This window comes from Carassius gibelio, chromosome B25, assembly GCF_023724105.1.
Source record: "Carassius gibelio isolate Cgi1373 ecotype wild population from Czech Republic chromosome B25, carGib1.2-hapl.c, whole genome shotgun sequence".
Taxonomy (NCBI): Eukaryota; Metazoa; Chordata; class Actinopteri; order Cypriniformes; family Cyprinidae; genus Carassius; species Carassius gibelio.
In genome coordinates this window covers 22,088,345-22,106,121 of record NC_068420.1, presented here as the reverse complement: position 1 = coordinate 22,106,121, position 17,777 = coordinate 22,088,345, and the positions used below count along the sequence as shown (strand labels likewise).

Sequence of the window (17,777 nt, the reverse complement as noted above, 5' to 3'; positions counted from 1 at the left end):
GAAGGTCATTGCTGAAAGGGCTGGCTGTTCACAGAGTGCTGTATCAAAATATATTTATAGAAAGTTGACTGAAAGGAAAAAGTGTGGTAGGAAAAGGTGCATAAGCAACAGGGATGACTTCAGCCTTGGGAAGATTATCAGGAAAAACCGATTCAAGAACTTGGGAGAGCTTCACAAGGAGTGGACTGAAGCCGTAGTCAGTGCATCAAGGGTCATCAAGCTCAGACATCTTCAAGAAAAGGGCTACAGCTGTCACATTCCTAAAACTAAGCCACTCCTGAACCAAAAAAAAAAACAAAAAAAAATCATCAGAAGCATTTCACCTGGGATAAGGAGAAAAAGAACTGGACTGTTGCTCAGTGGTTCACAGTCCTCTTTTCAGATGAAAGTTAATTTAGCATTTCATTTGGAAATCAAGGTCTGGAGGAAGACTGGAGAGGGACAGAATCCAAAGTCCAGTGTGAAGTTTCTGAAGTCAGTGATGATTTGAGTGCCGTGACGTCTGCTGGTGTTGGTTCATTATGTTTTATCAAGTCAAAAGTCAATGCAGCCATCTACCAGGAGATTTTGTAGCACTTTATGCTTCCATCTGCTGACAAGCTTAATGGAGATGCTGATTTAATTTTGCAGCAGGAATTTAGCACCTATGTCAGGGATCTAGGAGGGAGGACCCAATTTCATTGGGAGGTAATAAGGTTTTATTGACAAAACAGACTAATACAAGAGGGTAGTGAAGTGAACAATAGATAACACAACGGGATAACAGTTAACAGGAACAGCTAGGGGAGGCCACTGGGAAAGCTTCAGGAAACAGCTGGCAGAATACTCGGCAACAGAGTGGGCAGCAAAACCAGGCTGATGGAGAAGACCACGCAAGGCACCGTAGAGCAGATCTCAGACACTTGTTAAACACTGACTCTGAAACAGACCAAGTGCCAGGTAGGTAGAACCAGGGCAGGACACACGGGGACAGGTCAGGAACTGGAACACAAAACTAGACAGGACAAAGCTCCACAAAAACACAAATTAAACTCAAGACGAGGAAAGATATAAGCCAATAAACTAATAAAAGGTTAAGTAACAAGATAAGAAATGACCAGTTTAACCAACAAGAATCAAGACTAGAAAAGCCAAATAAATATTACAAATAAAAGCCAAAAGCAATAACAAACAAATTACTAAAATAAGGAGCAAGACAAAAACATAGAACTACAAGGACTAGACAAGGGCACAAGACAAGGAGACACGGGCGCGTGTTCAGCCACATAGAGAGACAGAGTACATTTTGATACTACTGTAAACCACTGAGAAACGTTTTGTTAGAAATTTTTTTGGGGTCAAGACATATTTGCAGCTGACTATATACAAACATTGGTAATGCTACATGGCCTGGATTTTTTTTTTATTTTTTATGAATCACTACAAGAAGCCATAAATCTAGTTCAGGAAACCACTAATTTAACCCACTGAAAGTAAACAAATACGAATTCATACTGCGTTTTGGTTCTTGAACCATTGTCCACCCAGTTGTTTTAACAAATATACACAAATTGGGTTTAAGTTTTATTTTGCCTGCTGTTATTTATCAAATGGTTTTTTTCTACCCCCCAACTGAGACATTACACAGGCTCTTTAAGTGATGATATGGGTGGCTCTTAAAAGAGCCTTTGGGTCTCGGAGTCGGAGCAGAGATCTACTTGGAGCTGGTGTACTTGGTGACGGCCTTGGTGCCCTCAGACACGGCGTGTTTGGCCAGCTCTCCGGGCAGCAGCAGACGCACGGCGGTCTGGATCTCTCTCGAGGTGATGGTGGAGCGCTTGTTGTAGTGAGCGAGACGAGACGACTCACCGGCGATGCGCTCGAAGATGTCGTTGACGAAAGAGTTCATGATCCCCATCGCCTTCGAAGAGATGCCGGTGTCAGGATGGACCTGCTTCAGCACTTTGTACACGTAGATAGCGTAGCTCTCCTTCCTGGACTTTCTGCGCTTCTTTCCTCCTTTAGCGGCGGTCTTAGTGACCGCTTTCTTGGAGCCCTTCTTGGGAGCAGACTTCGCTGGTTCAGGCATGATGATGCTGACGAGTCAATGATCACAGCAAGCCAGACAGAGACATATATTGACTCGCCTATGCTAATTTCCCAGGAGATAAAGCGCCTTCTGATTGCGTGTTTTCATGGACCGAACCCATAGACTCGTGCCCTGAGTGCGTGATTGGACAACTCGAGGTATCAAGAGCGGAACGAGCGCCAATCACAGGCGGTGAATTGATAGCCCCTCCCACCGCCCAGTGTTTGAACGACATCTGCCGTTATGAATGTGTTGCCCGTTTCAATTCCCGCTCTTTTTGTTACTAATGTTTTATACAAGAAAATAAACGGGTCTCAAATATCATACAGGGTATTTTTAAATTCCACATTAAGATATTAGAATCATTAAGAGAACCTGGAGAAATGGGAGCGACGACGATTACACGCTTTATTTTTCCAGCTGCTGTTCTGTCAGTTCCACTTCTCTAACTCAAATACAGTTGCCACCTAATTTTAATGAAAGACAGCAACAACAAACAGATAATAATAAAAAAAAAAACTGTTGAATGAAGACGCTCAACAAGCAAGTGAAAACTGAATGTAGAACAAAAACGCTTTAATTCTGTGCGCCATTGAAGAAAACAAATACGAGCTTCAATTAGGAGAATCGATTCTCGGCTCTGAAATACGGAAAAGGGTCGTTTTTTGGGCACAAACTAATTTCACTTGAGTGAAGGATTAATCTGCTCAAGTCTAGTTACATTTTCAACGAAGGCATAAAACGGGAACATTACTTAAACATCAACTCTTTTATGTGACTGTATGGGTGGCTCTTAAAAGAGCCGTTGGGTTTTCACGACAGCACAGATGTGTTTATCCTCCGAAACCGTACAGAGTGCGTCCCTGTCGTTTCAGCGCGTACACGACGTCCATGGCGGTGACGGTCTTTCTCTTGGCGTGCTCGGTGTAGGTCACGGCATCGCGGATCACGTTCTCCAGGAACACCTTTAGCACACCGCGGGTCTCCTCGTAGATCAGACCGGAGATACGCTTGACTCCGCCGCGGCGAGCGAGACGACGGATGGCGGGTTTGGTGATACCCTGGATGTTATCCCGCAGCACTTTACGGTGACGCTTGGCGCCTCCTTTCCCGAGCCCTTTACCTCCTTTGCCTCTTCCAGACATGTTGAAGATATTTCTAGTAGGCCACAAATGAGAATCTATACCGTCAAGCGCTCCAAGGGAGGATTTTTACTTTTGCTTACAGGACCTAACTGAAACCCACCCCTTGTCACATGACGCGCAGCCCACCCCGCTGGTGCGAGGAAAGAATATGGTTTATATAACCCCCGACCTTGATCTAACAATGTCTGTCCCGTTCCTCGTTCATGTTTCAGAGGGTTAGTTTTACAAAGGATTTAGAAGATCACATCATCTCCAACATTTGAACTACAGAGAAACGCGCACCAAAGTAAACGGAGAGCAAACATTATATGAGCGGCCCTCAGTCCCCCGGAAATAAACACCTTTTGCAACGAAACTACTTCTACTCGCACAGTAAACATGGATACATTCATGACAGACGTGGCTTAAAGCTAGTCCCGTTTTCTTCGAAGGCCTTTTAATAAAAGCTGCTGCTATGTCTGAAAAACTAAAACCTAGTCCTGGCTATTGCGAAGCCCCTTCTGTAATGTCGGGTCTTTAAATTGTCAGCTTAACATTTATGAAGTTGCACTTGGCTGAATAATACTCACTCGTAGTTACATTAGAAATATTGTTTGTATAGGGTTTTGTTTTATATTTACTCAGAAAAGGGAATCGTTGGGAAACGCCGGAGTTTAAAATGTTACGTTTTGCCTGTTCGTGTGTAATCACGGGAAACTAAAAGCGATTGAACGAATAAAAAAAACTCCGACAAAAGGCCCTTATAAGAATACAGGCAGTGTTGCTAGCTTACTCGTTATACTCGGCGTTAAAGCGAAAATTCTCTTCGTCGGTGCGATTTTGGTGGCTCTGAAAAGAGCCTTTGGGGTGAGTTTCTAGATTTGTGAATTCAGGCGTTTAAGCGCGTTCTCCACGGATGCGGCGGGCCAGCTGGATGTCTTTGGGCATGATGGTGACTCTCTTGGCGTGGATGGCGCACAGGTTGGTGTCCTCGAACAGACCGACCAGATAAGCCTCGCTGGACTCCTGCAGGGCCATGACGGCGGAGCTCTGGAAGCGCAGGTCCGTCTTGAAGTCCTGAGCGATCTCTCGCACCAGACGCTGGAAGGGCAGCTTGCGGATCAGCAGCTCGGTGGACTTCTGGTAGCGACGGATCTCTCGCAGAGCCACGGTGCCGGGCCTGTAGCGGTGAGGCTTCTTGACGCCGCCGGTGGCTGGAGCGCTCTTACGGGCGGCTTTGGTGGCGAGCTGCTTCCTCGGGGCTTTGCCTCCGGTGGATTTACGGGCCGTCTGTTTGGTTCTTGCCATCGCTGCGGTGGACTTCTGCAGTCGTTCTGCGAACGTAGAAAATGCTGCTTCAAGTTCCGCGCCTGCTTTTAAAGCATCATACAGACACGCGCTTATGGCGTCACGAAGGGGCAGAGTCTTGTGATTGGCTGATTTGTGACGTCTGCGATGACTGCGCAGCTTCTGTTTTCCAACGGGGCTGTTTGTGTCTCCCGCTCATGTTTTGTCCGGTGTATCACTTGCCAAATTCCCTTTCCAAGTGTTTATTATAGTCTTCCTTAACTCAAACACGCACGACACTTAAAGAATTATAGAATAGGTTTATATAATTCATAGTGACCTTTTTGTTCTTTCACCTTGAAATATTTACTCTTTGGCTTAAATTGGGTTTAAAATAATCCACCTCCACATTTATGAATTACTTGATTCATGGTTTCTATATTAAAACGTGTAATATGTGGCTGCTGACGAAAACGAGCAGAAAATCGCTCCTTGGAAGAGAAAGTGGGTGGCTCTTAAAAGAGCCTTTGGGTTCCAGAAACTGACTCGAATCTGCTTATTTGGTTTTGGCGGGTTTCTCGGTCTTCTTGGGCAGCAGAACGGCCTGGATGTTGGGCAGCACGCCGCCCTGAGCGATGGTCACTCCGCCCAGGAGTTTGTTGAGCTCCTCGTCGTTACGCACCGCCAGCTGCAGGTGACGGGGGATGATACGAGTTTTCTTGTTGTCCCGAGCGGCGTTTCCAGCCAGCTCCAGGATCTCAGCCGTCAGATACTCGAGCACAGCGGCCAGATACACCGGAGCACCGGCACCGACGCGCTCGCCATAGTTCCCTTTGCGGAGAAGCCTGTGAACACGGCCTACCGGGAACTGCAGCCCTGCTCTGGAGGAGCGAGTCTTAGCCTTCGCCCTGGCCTTGCCTCCGGTTTTGCCTCTGCCACTCATTTTTAGTCAAATGAACACTGGCTGCCACAGTCAGAGAGTAAAACGACACATCCGCGAACCCAGCTATACTGTTTTTAAACGAACGTGCCAGTCGCCCATTGGTTTAGAACCTTGTAAGATTTTAAACCATTCAGTGAACTTCCCTCCAACACCCAAAGCCAGAGCCACGCCTCCACAACCGGTTTCGGATGGCGCTGCTTTTTAGGCTGAACAGAATACATGAGAGAAAACATATAATAAATTGTGATGGGATATTAGAGGTGGGCAGATCGATACTAATATCGATAATATCGATACCAACGTTGGTATCGGTATTGATCGATACCAACGGGAAAATATCGATACTTAAGTTTCAGTTTCTCTCGTTTTGCCACCTGGCCGTGTTTGTCAAAATGCTGCTGCTGTCACAGAGCAGAGCAAGCTCTAAGAGTGCTGCTCGTGCTCGACACTGCTCTCCGCCCCCTCTCCTGTGTTGTACCGTCACGTGACTCACCACTAGCGCTACCACCAGCAGTCAGGCGCGCGCACCGCTCAGCCGCGCATTTCTAACAGCAGTCAGTCAGAGGCGGAGAGAAAGAAGAGCGTTGTATGGCTGTATTTTCAGGCCGATCTACCCTTTTTGTGTTAGCTGTGAAAGGGATACTAGTTTCTATATTTAAACTTCACCTAGATGTGCACCAGAATTAATTATTTTTTATTATTTTATCAATAACTGATTCTCCAAGAGCAGTGGATATTACAAGGCGCCTATCAGAAATGATTGTGAAGGACCTGCAGCCTCTTTCCATAGTGGAAGATGTCGGCTTCAGGAATTTTGTATAGAGCTCGGGCGTAGACGTCATGGAATGGTGCATTGTGGGTAACGGCGGCCATTTTAGAGGTATCGCAAAGCAGGTTTGTAATAAGATAATAGCCAGTATCCAGAAAAAGTTATAGAACGTGACAAAAAAAGTTGCCTATACCTATACGGACAAACTTAATAATGAAGCCAAACAACGCTACTTAAAAAAAAAAAAAGAGGTTGTAGGCGGAATCGATCCCTATGAACACATGAAAGTTTACCAAGCCTCAGTTTCCCTGATAATTTATCCTACCGGGTCTGTGGAGTGAGCGCTTACACCTCCGATCAATTTAAAAATGTCACTTTCACTTTTCAAAAAGTCACTGGAGGCTCACCTGCAGATCATAAATGGATCTGCAAATTAAACGTGGAGAAAACAATCTTTTTCACTAAGGAAATGTTAACATTAACCAAGCATCAGTGGTGACACACACACACACACACTTATCAGATTCTGCGAGCTATGAAGCTTGTCTATGCGGGTTTGTTACACTTCAGGAGTAATTACTCACCTATCATACTTGCAAAAATCCACTGTTTTCCTCCGGTAGTTCTGTAATCCGGTATAATATTGACGAACATTCACCTCAGACACAACCCACCATTCACCAAAACAAGACGCTTAACTTCCTATTTTGAAGTTCGTTCCAGTTTTTTATTTTTTTTTAAACAAGTTGTTCAAATTTGTTAAATACAGTCAGCACAAAAATATCAAAAAGCAAATTAAGTTCAGGATTGGGTCAAAAGAAAATGTTTAAACAAAAAATACAGACACTAAACTGACTCCCTTACTGGCCAAAAACTAGAGAAAACGTAATGTGTTTGTGTCTGAGTTTGTGTGTGTGTATGTGAGAGAGAGAGAGAGACCATACACAACATGTCTCACCATAACTATGTATTATAATATTATCGAAGGTGATGGTTTCCCTCCGTACAGTGGTGACCCAAGCCATCTGACGCCTCTTGGTGATTTCAGACACCTTGTGTTTTTTTTCCAAGTAGGAAAATGTTGAAAACTAATATGATTCACGAGGCGTTTGCCCTGTCGATCATGAAACCGATTACAGCAGGTCACAATACAGCAATACTGAACCATTTTCCAAAAAATAATCAAAATTAATGACCAAATGACCAACGTTACCTAATGCCTACTATACAGTACATCTACTTCTGTACCGCGATTCCCACAATGCATTGGGACGTGACGCAACGATCCCGACCTCTATAAGGAGAATTTGTTTTACATTGTGAAGTAAAACGTTGTGACTTTAAGAAAACAATCCTGAAAAGAAGTGCACAAGAGGAGAAACATTTTTTTATTAACATGCTACTTGAAAAGAGAATTTGTTTTTACATTTTTTATATTTGTGAAGTAATCATTTTGTAACTTTGTTTATTTAAATAAATCAGAAGTAACCAAAAGTTGTTTCTGAACAAAAGCTTTCGTAGTACTGATTAATAACCCAAAATGCAAATCACAAAAACAAATTAAAAGTCATGAAAATTCATTTAGATTTAGGTTGAAGACGCATCCACCTTAATTATTAAAAAGTATCGATATTGGTATCGGTATCGGCGATACTGGCCCTGTATTTACTTGGTATCGAATCGATACCAAATCTAGCGGTATCGCACACCTCTATGGGATATATATATATATATATATATATATATATATATATATATATATATATATATATATATATAAAGAGTCTCAGCGCTAATAAAAATGTTAATAAAAGTCAATGCAGAAAGAGTAATATTGTTTTTAATCTAATCCAATTTAGATCGATAAACCATTAAGGCTGTTCGTATTAACTTGATTGCAAATAACTTGTGGCTTTTGTAAATTCTGTCAACATGTAACGTTATAACATTGTGAGTCGAAGTAACTTCACATGCAGCCCTACAGTAATTTATTTCCACAATGATCACACTGCAGGTCTGTCTTTTGCTCTTTCTTCAGAGTTAGTGGGTGGCTCTGAAAAGAGCCGTTGGGGAATAAAACAGATGATATTTACTTCTTCTTGGGGGCTGCCTTTTTGGGCTTTGCAGCTTTAGGCTTGGCAGCTTTTGGTTTGGCTGCCTTGGCTTTTTTGGGGCTCTTGGCTGCTTTCTTGGGCGCTGCCGGCTTCTTCGCCTTCTTGGGGCTCTTCGTCGCCTTCTTGGCGACTGCAGCGGCGGGTTTCTTGGCCTTCTTGGGCGATTTCTTAGCGGCGGGCTTCTTTGCAGCTGCGCTCTTGGGCTTCTTGGCAGCAGCGGTTTTCTTGGCCGCGGGCTTCTTCGCTTTGGGAGCCGCCTTCTTCGCCGGTTTCTTCTTGGTCTCGGTTTGCTTCTTGCTGAGCTTGAAGGACCCGGAGGCGCCGGTCCCTTTGACCTGCAGCAGGGCGCCTTTAGTCACCAGGCTCTTGATGGCGAGCTTGACGCGGGAGTTGTTCTTCTCCACGTCGTAGCCGCTGGCGGCGAGAGCTTTCTTCAGGGCGGCGAGCGACACGCCGCTCCTCTCCTTGGACGCGGACACGGCCTTGATGATCAGCTCACCGACGCCCGGACCTGCTTTCTTGGCTTTGGCAGCGGACTTCTTCTTGGGCGCTTTGGCCGGCGGGGCGGCAGCTGCCGGGGCTGGAGCGGTTTCTGCCATTTTCAGAGCGGATTTATAGTCTTTCAGACGCTGAGTTCAACGTTGAATGTCGCTCCAGCAGCGCTACGCTCTTTTATACAGCACATGAGAACCTTATAGACTCAACCAGCGCCGCTCGGTGCCCTGAGTGCCCCGCGAGTCCTCTTGCTTGTGTTTTCTTCTCCCAAATTGAAGGGCAAAACTCAGTTTTAACTAACTAACTCACAGTAAAAACCAAGCGAACTCCAAGCAAAGGTTCTTGACTTTCTTGGAAGACTAAAACACGCGACGAGGCAATGTTTGTTTTGACCTGGTCAGATCAAACTCGAGGCGAGCATCAGCTACGGAACCAAGCCGGGTGTAAATCTAATGCCTTGTTCGAGTGGTAAAGTTTATCAAAGATTAAAATCGTCCTCTGTGTGTTTGAAGAACAGCTTGAAAGTGAATATAATGTAATGGCATCAGTGAAGAGTGTGTGTAGTGTTTTATACAGCTGCCGTTTTGGGCAGCTTGAAGCACAAACATCCGGAGGCTTTGAGTATGTGACTCATGTCTGGTCAGCAGACGATCATTAATAACCAGAGGTGCACAGTAATTGAGTACATTTACTTGAGTATTGTACTAAAGTACACTTATGCGAGTATATTTACCTACGTTTACAAAAAAGAAAAAATAATCTATAAAATATGAATATGAAATATGAAAAATGAAAAATAATTACCTCCTTTAGTTGATAATTTTTTATTAAGAGGATAAGCTCCTTGAGATGAATCATCTCGTTTACAAGGGGGTCCTCAATATTCATAAATATACAAGTGACAGCTTCAACAGTGCAGTAAATACATCAATACAATCAGTACAAAAACAAGACAATACAGCCATTTACCCCCCCCCCCCCCCACCACACACACACACACACACACACACACACAGAACTCTCAGAGGCTCAGAAGCATCTTTCACATTATTAATGTAACAATAATTATTCAACAATGTAACAATAACATTCCACTGAAATAAAATATACAAACATATGTAAAAGGAAGTCAAAAACAAATATTCTGTAAGTGTTGTACAAGAGCGTTTTTAAACATATGGAGTGAAGTTGAGGATAGAATAGAAACAGGCAAATTATTCCAATCAAAGGGTGCTTTAAATTAAATGAATATTTGCCAACTTCTTTATAAATTCTAGGGACAGCAAAAAATAAATATTGTTTCAAATAAACAGGAAGTGAATACATTTGAAAATAAACAATAACCAGTGTAAATGACGTCTAGAAATTGGAGTAAGCCAGGACAATTGGTGATACATAAGGGACAACGAAGAATAAAACTGCACAGACTGTTATATACAACATCAAGGAGTTGAAGATTGGTAGCTGTGGTATTTTGGTAAATTATATCACTAATATTTAAGAAATGAAAGTATTAATTGAGATTTAATTTATTTATTTATTCTTTTTTTTTTGCAAAAAAAAAAAGCAATTAATTGATTGATAAAATATTTATTAAACCATAAGTAATTTTAGTTGCAATTCAGTGTATATGGATATTGAATGAAAGATTAGAATCTAGCCAGAGACCAAGATATTTAAATTGCCCAACAGCCACAAGTGGCAATGAGTCCATGAATTTAAGATTAAGGTCAGTGGGAGTCTGAAATGTACTTGATTTGTAAAATAATATATTTAAATATCAGGCAGATCTGCCTGCCAAAATCACGAACAACACTTGTTCTATCATGTCTGCACTTCATCTTAATTTGAGACTCAGCAAGATGCTGTTAAGCAACTTCCAGAAACTGTTCACTTAACTATTTCAAGGGTCCACGAACTGTGTGTCCAAACAGTCTCTCAAACGGCTCCCCTATGACAGGAATAGGTTTGAGTGGCACGTGCAGTATCACTTGATTAGGTTTGCCTGTTAGGTTTGTCTAGCGATGCGGTCATAAGTTTGTAACACCAAGGTGTCCTGAACAAAAGTGTTTGTGAGCTAGCTTCATAATATGATAATGATAATGATAACCAGTAGGAAGAACAATTTGATACACACGATCACTTTTTGGGTTTGACGGCTTCCGCCAGCGCATCAACACATCTTCATCCCAAAAGTAACCCACCAAAGCATCTGACACTTGAGTTCTACCTACAGCCGCACTGATGCATTTACGCAGAGTTGAATCATTTGGTTTTGCGCAGCGATTAACTGTTCCCTACCCACTTTTAAGGAAGTTTAGTTTCCGCTGGAATTCTCATCACACGGTAACGGTTGGGGTTTAACAAGCAATTTGCATTCCGCAACCTCAGGCGGTGCAGCTAGAAAGGAACTTGACAGATCCACTACATTAGCAAATTTCTTTTTTGTGCACGCGTTACGACACAATCCAATGGAGAATTGTGATAGAGCAGCTACCTGCTCACTAACATTAGGCTGCGCTGAAACAATCGGGTATTGTAAAACTTTAGCTCCAGCCAAATAATTACCCAAGATCGTAGTCATGCCCTCCACAGATAACTGTGACTGCACACCAATGCTAACAGGACACGACAAATAATGTCAGATTTTAAATAGACTTCATGCAACGGCACAGGAGTACAGCCTATCTCAATACCTCAAATGGGTACATCATCGCCTGTATATGACCCATTTGAAAACGGCAGTGCACTGTCCAGTATCAGTGACTGTGCTGACCTTGTATCTCGCAGCATGACTATAGACGGTTTCAATGGCAACAACAAACATTACTGTGCATGCACGCTTTTGTGGCCCTAATCTTAACTTTTGGTTGACCAAATAGAATCAATAACAACAGCCAAGTCCCTCAAGAGTAGATATTTCTTTGATAACAAACAAAATATGTTTGCTGTGTAAAACAGGTAGACTTCATGAAAATGCAGATTAATTTTTTGCCTGCAGGAGATGCTTTAAAGCGTGAGAAATAGAGGTTTCCCCGGTTACAGCTTTAAACAAAGCGGAGCTACGTTCACAAACGCTGCTTTATCAGGCATATTACATGCAAGTCTTCCTTCATGTTTATTCAACAAAGCCTTTTGGAAAATAGTTTAGTTTTAAAATCGTGTCGAGTCTCCACAAATAAATAAATGTATGGGAAATATATCCCACAACACAACCACCTGAGCCCAACTTCTGTCTAGTCATCACCTTAACTTTAACTACGTTTGTAGACAGCACCGCTAGCCAGACCGATATAAACAACTCAGACCAGAAGTTAACTTAGGGCCAGGCACATGCACCCGATGAAACCGTCTATAGGCTTTGCCTCACTTAACAAGTTTGCACAAGTGATCCAAACACATTAGTGCTGGCTTTCCAGACACGGAAATAAACACTACCCCCTTTAGACTTTCTGCCAGCTTTTTGCTGCCAGGCTTAACAGTTTGTGATAAGATGGCCAGGATCAAGGCAATAAAAACTAGCTCTTTTGTATCAGGACGTTTTAGTGTGTTTGCTTCATTGTCAGTCCTAACAAAATTATCCCTAACAAAACATCCTTTTATCTCTCCCTACATCCACAACGAAGGGTGCTTTAGGAGCGCGCATAACCGGGAATACAGTCTTATGAGTGAGCATGAATTTGTCGGCATGTATCGCTGCATCTGAAACTTTAAATACGTTCAAAAGTTCCACAATACTTTCGGGCAGACAGCTCTTAAAATCTTCAAGTAAGATTAATGCTTGCAAACCTTCAAGAGTTGTAATTTAGTAGAAACAATATTTCTTGAATAACGCTCTATTCTAACACACAAACTCCACAAACGTTTTCTTGGCTGCTTTAGAACACGCCCTTAATCTCTGTCGGTACGCCTCTGGTACCAACTCATAACCCTTACGAAAATTAACCATGGTTTTGCTACAAATGAAACATAAAAACCATGGTTACTATAGTTAAACCATGGTAACCACAAATTAACCATGGTTTTGCTATATTAACCATAGTTTAACCACGGTATATGTAGTAAATCTCTGGTTAGACAAATGGGAGTCAATACACCAAAAAACCATGGGTTACTACAGTTTTACTATAATAAAACCATGGTTATTTTTCGTAAGGGAAGTGCACAATTGAGAGTGAGGAGTCACGTGCCGATTTGGGTTGATTTGGGCGGGGTCTGAGCGGGTCTTCCATGATGGTAGGATACGCTATCAATTGCCAGGAGCAATGCCTTCAGAACCTCACAGAGGCCCGGCTAAACATTCCAGAGCTCTTTAAAGCCATTAACAGTGTTACAGCTTTTTTTGCGCTTGGTGTGATCTTGTTCATGTAAGGCCCCCTTTCTTTCACCTTATCTTTTTGCATTGAATTACTTTCTTCCTTTTCTTTCTCGTATTCGTAGATCCGTCTCTGTCCCGCGATATAATAAATGCCCAAATATAGAGCTCGGGCGTAGACGTTATGGAATGGTGCATTCTAGGTAATGGTATCCATTTTAGAGGCAACGCAAAGCCGATTTGTAATAAGATAATAGCGTAGCGGTCTGGTCTCCAGAAAAAGTTATGTAACGTGAAAAAAATAGTTGCCTATACCATATGCGGACAAACTTAATAATAAAGCCAAACAACGCTTCTTAATTAAAAAAAAAAAAGTTTACCAAGCCTCAGTTTCCCTGATAATTACATTACCATGCATCAGTGGTGACACACACACACAAACACTTGGCAGATTTTGCGAGATGTGAAGCTTGTCTATGCTGGTTTGTTACACCTCGGGAGTAATTATTCACCTATTATACGTGCAATAATCCACTGTTTTCTTCCGGTAAAATTAGTTCTGTAATCCGGTATAATATTGACGAACATTCAAGTCAGACACAACCCACCATTCACTAAAACAAGACGCTTAACTTCCTATTTTGAAGTTCATTCCAGTTTATTTCATTATTTTGAAACAAGTTGTTCAAACTGGTAAATGCAGTCAGCACAAAAATATCAAAAAGCAAATTAAGTTCAGGATTATTTTCCTCCGTCCAGCAGTGACCCAAGCCATCGACACCTCTTTTCAGTGTTTTTTTTTTCTTTTCAGAAGTAGTAAAATGGTGAAAACTAATATGATTCACAAGGCCTGTCGATTATTAGACTGATTACAGCAGTTCACAATACAGCAATACTGAACCATTTTCCAAAAAGTAACCACAATTAATGACCAAATGACCAACGTTACCTACTGCCTACTATACAGTACATCTACTTCCATACCGCTATTCCCACAATGCATTGCAACATGACGTAACGATCCCGACCTCTATTAATCTAACCAGGACATTTACATCTTGCAATCACACAATTTAACTACCCTAGCTAACCCAGAACTGGCTTGTTCACTTTGCAGCCCCCAACACCCAACACAAAAACCTGGTAAAATATGTGTACTTGGGCTAAAATCAAATTATAACTAAACATACACAGCTTTAGACTACATCAAAACATGCTGGAAACGTTTGTGTATATTGCACATCTCGTTATAATCTAGTGAAACAGTCGCAATTATTTAAGTTACTTTGTTATTTTGGTCAAGAAGTGCCTGCTAAATGCAATGTAACTACAACACGCAGAAACGCATGTGAAGAAACTTACAAAGGCCAGTAAAACGGTGTTTTCACCACCATGAGGCTTGTAGTGTCCTGCACCCAGCCACAGCAAAAAGCCTTGTAACTTTCCAAAGACTGTTGGAAATCCTGCATTGTGTAGTAACATGATAATTCACAATGTCTATATATGTGCATGGAGGTAAATGGTCCAGGTCTCTGTGCCATGCCGCTGCAGGGAGCTCGTATGGGTCGATATTTTGGATGCCTGAGAGCTTCACCAAATACTGCTATTTTGCGCTTGGTGTAACCTAAAAAAACTATATTCCATTGTTCCTATGTTTCCCATATGTACCGTGTGAGGTATTGGATCAGATTTTTAATGCAGCTGTGTCTTCCAGGCATTTTAAAACAGTGCGGAATTGCATTAACCTCCTCTACTACGAGTTGACATCACATGTAAACAATCATGTTTTGCCGCCAGGATCCTGCCAACATGGCGGAGACTGTGATATCGAGGAAAGGGGCTCTGCACTATGACGACAACTCCTCACTCTCAATAAAGCAACTTTCATGACATCGTAAATCAGCGAATCTTCAATTGGCAAAGCCGCAAAAACCTCTCAAAGTCTGAGCTACCGGAAGCCGGCCTGGTGCGTGGTAGCTGAACTTGTCTCTTAAGCCCCTTTCACACTGCGATTCCGGCAAATACACTGTTAATGTGTCCCGGCAATTGTTCCCAGGTCGTTAGATTTTGCATTTTCTCACTGCCTGTGATTACCTGGAATATGTGCATGCTTTCACACACAACCCGTAAAGGTGATTTTACATCCGAGTAAGTGCTGGCTGCAGATACAATTTTAATAGTTGGTGATTTTAATATCCATGTCGATAATGAAAAAGATGCATAGGGATCAGCATTTATAGACATTCTGAACTATTTTGGGGTTAGACAACACGTCTCAGTACCTACTCATTTTCAAAATCATACTCTAGATTTAAAGGTCCCGTTTTTCACGCTTTTTTGAAGCTTTGATTGTGTTTACAGTGTGCAATATAACGTGTTCATGTTTCGTGTGTAGAAAAACACATTATTTTTCACACAAGTGACCTATCTGTATACCGCTGTTTTCACAGTCACAAAAGCAGGCTGATGACTTCCTTGTTCTATAAAGTCCCTCCTTCAGAAATACGTAACGACTTCTGATTGGACTAGCGGTTCCTGTGTTTTGATTCGACAGCAGCTTATAGCAGGCTGACCTCCTGGTAACGCGATTGGACTAGTTTTGAGAAGCAAGTGGGCAGGATCATGACATGTGCTGGAGATGTACTTATAATCACAGGAGCATTTTTACTGATGATGAGATGCGCATGAAAATCACATTCATTTTTTTTTGCACAGCCCTAACATCTAGTTAACAAAGCTAAACAGCGTTGCCCTTTGTGTAGTAAGTTACAGAAACTGTTGAATGCACCAACTTAAATAATAAAATACACTTACCGGTTGTGGTCCATAAACAACGCCTTCTCCAGACAAAGAGGGAACTGCTTCATCTTTCAAGAATAAGTTGTGATGAAACAATGGGTTAGCTAGAATCACCAGTAGTTCTGTCTTAGTAAGGTTTAGCAGAAAGTGATGGTCATTCATCCAGCTAGATATGTCACTCAGACAGGCTGAAATGTGAGCAGCTACCGTCGGGTCATCTGGTTGGAATGAGAAGTAGATTTGGGTGTCATTAGCGTAGCTGTGATAAGAAAAGCCATGCTTCTGAATGACATATCCTAATGACATCATACAGATGGAGAAGAGAAGTGGTCCAAGTACTGAGCCTTGAGGAACCCCAGTAGCAAGTTGTTGTGACTTAGAAACATCACCCCTCCAAGACACGCTGAAGGATCTATCAGAGAGGTAGGACTTAACCCACAGGAGTGCGGTTCCAGAGATGCCCATCTTTCTGAGGGTGGACAGGAGAATCTGGTGATTAACATTGTCAAAAGCAGCAGACAGGTCAAGTAAGATGAGTACTGAGGATTTTGAAGCTGCTCTTGCCAGTCGCAGGGCTTCAGTAACCGAGAGCAGGGCAGTCTCAGTTGAGCGGCCACTTTTGAAGCCAGACTGGTTGCTGTCCAGGAGGTCATTCTGTACACGAACATAGAAAGTTGGTTGAACACAGCTTGCTCAAGTGTCTTTGCAATGAATGTTCCAGAGTGAAGAGAGGAGTTGATAATGTGAGTAAGTGAAGGTATGATTGACGAAGAGATCGCTTGATGGAGGTGAAGTGGGATCGGATCAAGTGGACAAGTAGTAGGATGATTGAACAGGATAAGTTTGGAAACATCCATCTCTGAGAGTGGAGAGGAGGAGGAGAAAGAGTGTGCATCGGTCATTGTGAAGTTATCCTTAGTCTGCGGTGTGAAGAATTGGTCATTAGTGGGTACAGAATTAGTGGGTATAGGATCTAATAAACATGTTGTCTGCTGTAAGAGTCAATGGGGGAGGTGGTGGAGGCACATTAAGAAGAGAAGAAAAAGTTTTGAAGAGTGTCTGAGCATCACAACAGCTGTTCATATTGTTATGTCTAAGTGGTGCCCACAGCACAACATAGGTTTCATAGACAATTGGACGAGGTTTTGGGGCAGACCTGACCTGTTTAAAAGAGATTGTCTTCATCCCTCCTGGGGTGACGCCACTCTTCTCTCTAGAAATATGGCAAATATTCTTAGAGTTCATACTTGACTAACTGGGGCCCAGGTCAAGAAGCAGACAGACTGGCTAAACCGACCATCTGCTAGCTGCCTCCCATCACAGAGGTCAGTTAATTCTCAGCACATAGAGACTCTTTCACCGAGATATCACACTATAGAGACTGTGTCTGTTCCCCGAACTAGAAAATACAAAAAACGTCCAAACCAAGTTAAGGTTAACAATTTAATTGAGGTTCAACAAATAAAAGACAAATGCAATATGGATAAACAAATGATAAAGCTTGGCTTATTGAATATCAGATCCATTTCTACGAAAACACTTTTTGTAAATAATATGATAACTGATCATAATATAGATGTGCTCTGTTTGACAGAAACCTGGCTAAAACCTGATGATTACATTATTTTAAATGAGTCCACCCCCCAAGATTACTGTTATAAACACGAGCCACGTCTAAAAGGCAAAGGGGGAGGAGTTGCTTCAATTTATAACAACGTTTTCAGGATTTCTCAGAGGGCAGGCTTCAAGTATAACTCATTTGAAGTAATGGTGCTATATATAACATTATCCAGAGAAACAAATGTTAATGATAAATCCCATGTTATGTTTGTACTGGCAACTGTATACAGGCCACCAGGCCAC

The 17,777-nt window shown here is 42.3% G+C and overlaps 5 protein-coding genes across 5 annotated transcripts; all 5 read right to left on the bottom strand.

The window, feature by feature from the left end:
• Window positions 1-1,648: 1,648 nt before the first annotated feature.
• Window positions 1,649-2,221, bottom strand: LOC128014416 (histone H2B). The gene has a single exon (XM_052598001.1). The coding sequence runs from the start codon at window positions 2,066-2,068 to the stop codon at window positions 1,694-1,696; it is 375 nt and encodes a 124-aa protein (XP_052453961.1). The 5' UTR covers window positions 2,069-2,221; the 3' UTR covers window positions 1,649-1,693.
• Window positions 2,222-2,386: 165 nt separating this feature from the next.
• Window positions 2,387-3,355, bottom strand: LOC128014421 (histone H4). The gene has a single exon (XM_052598007.1). The coding sequence runs from the start codon at window positions 3,211-3,213 to the stop codon at window positions 2,902-2,904; it is 312 nt and encodes a 103-aa protein (XP_052453967.1). The 5' UTR covers window positions 3,214-3,355; the 3' UTR covers window positions 2,387-2,901.
• Window positions 3,356-4,074: 719 nt separating this feature from the next.
• Window positions 4,075-4,515, bottom strand: LOC128014391 (histone H3). Its single transcript, XM_052597974.1, has one exon. It carries the CDS (start codon window positions 4,498-4,500, stop codon window positions 4,090-4,092), a length of 411 nt encoding a protein of 136 aa, XP_052453934.1. The 5' UTR covers window positions 4,501-4,515; the 3' UTR covers window positions 4,075-4,089.
• Window positions 4,516-4,907: 392 nt separating this feature from the next.
• LOC128014400 (histone H2A-like) lies at window positions 4,908-5,446 on the bottom strand. The gene has a single exon (XM_052597984.1). It carries the CDS (start codon window positions 5,420-5,422, stop codon window positions 5,036-5,038), a length of 387 nt encoding a protein of 128 aa, XP_052453944.1. The 5' UTR covers window positions 5,423-5,446; the 3' UTR covers window positions 4,908-5,035.
• A 2,558-nt stretch (window positions 5,447-8,004) lies between these two features.
• Window positions 8,005-8,964, bottom strand: LOC128014386 (histone H1-like). The gene has a single exon (XM_052597969.1). It carries the CDS (start codon window positions 8,902-8,904, stop codon window positions 8,281-8,283), a length of 624 nt encoding a protein of 207 aa, XP_052453929.1. The 5' UTR covers window positions 8,905-8,964; the 3' UTR covers window positions 8,005-8,280.
• Window positions 8,965-17,777: the final 8,813 nt, after the last annotated feature.

Excerpts from the sequence above, each read along its gene's own strand:
- LOC128014416 (XM_052598001.1), bottom strand. The coding sequence starts at position 2,068 with ATGCCTGAACCAGCGAAGTCTGCTCCCAAGAAGGGCTCCAAGAAAGCG.
- LOC128014421 (XM_052598007.1), bottom strand. The coding sequence starts at position 3,213 with ATGTCTGGAAGAGGCAAAGGAGGTAAAGGGCTCGGGAAAGGAGGCGCC.
- LOC128014391 (XM_052597974.1), bottom strand. The coding sequence starts at position 4,500 with ATGGCAAGAACCAAACAGACGGCCCGTAAATCCACCGGAGGCAAAGCC.
- LOC128014400 (XM_052597984.1), bottom strand. The coding sequence starts at position 5,422 with ATGAGTGGCAGAGGCAAAACCGGAGGCAAGGCCAGGGCGAAGGCTAAG.
- LOC128014386 (XM_052597969.1), bottom strand. The coding sequence starts at position 8,904 with ATGGCAGAAACCGCTCCAGCCCCGGCAGCTGCCGCCCCGCCGGCCAAA.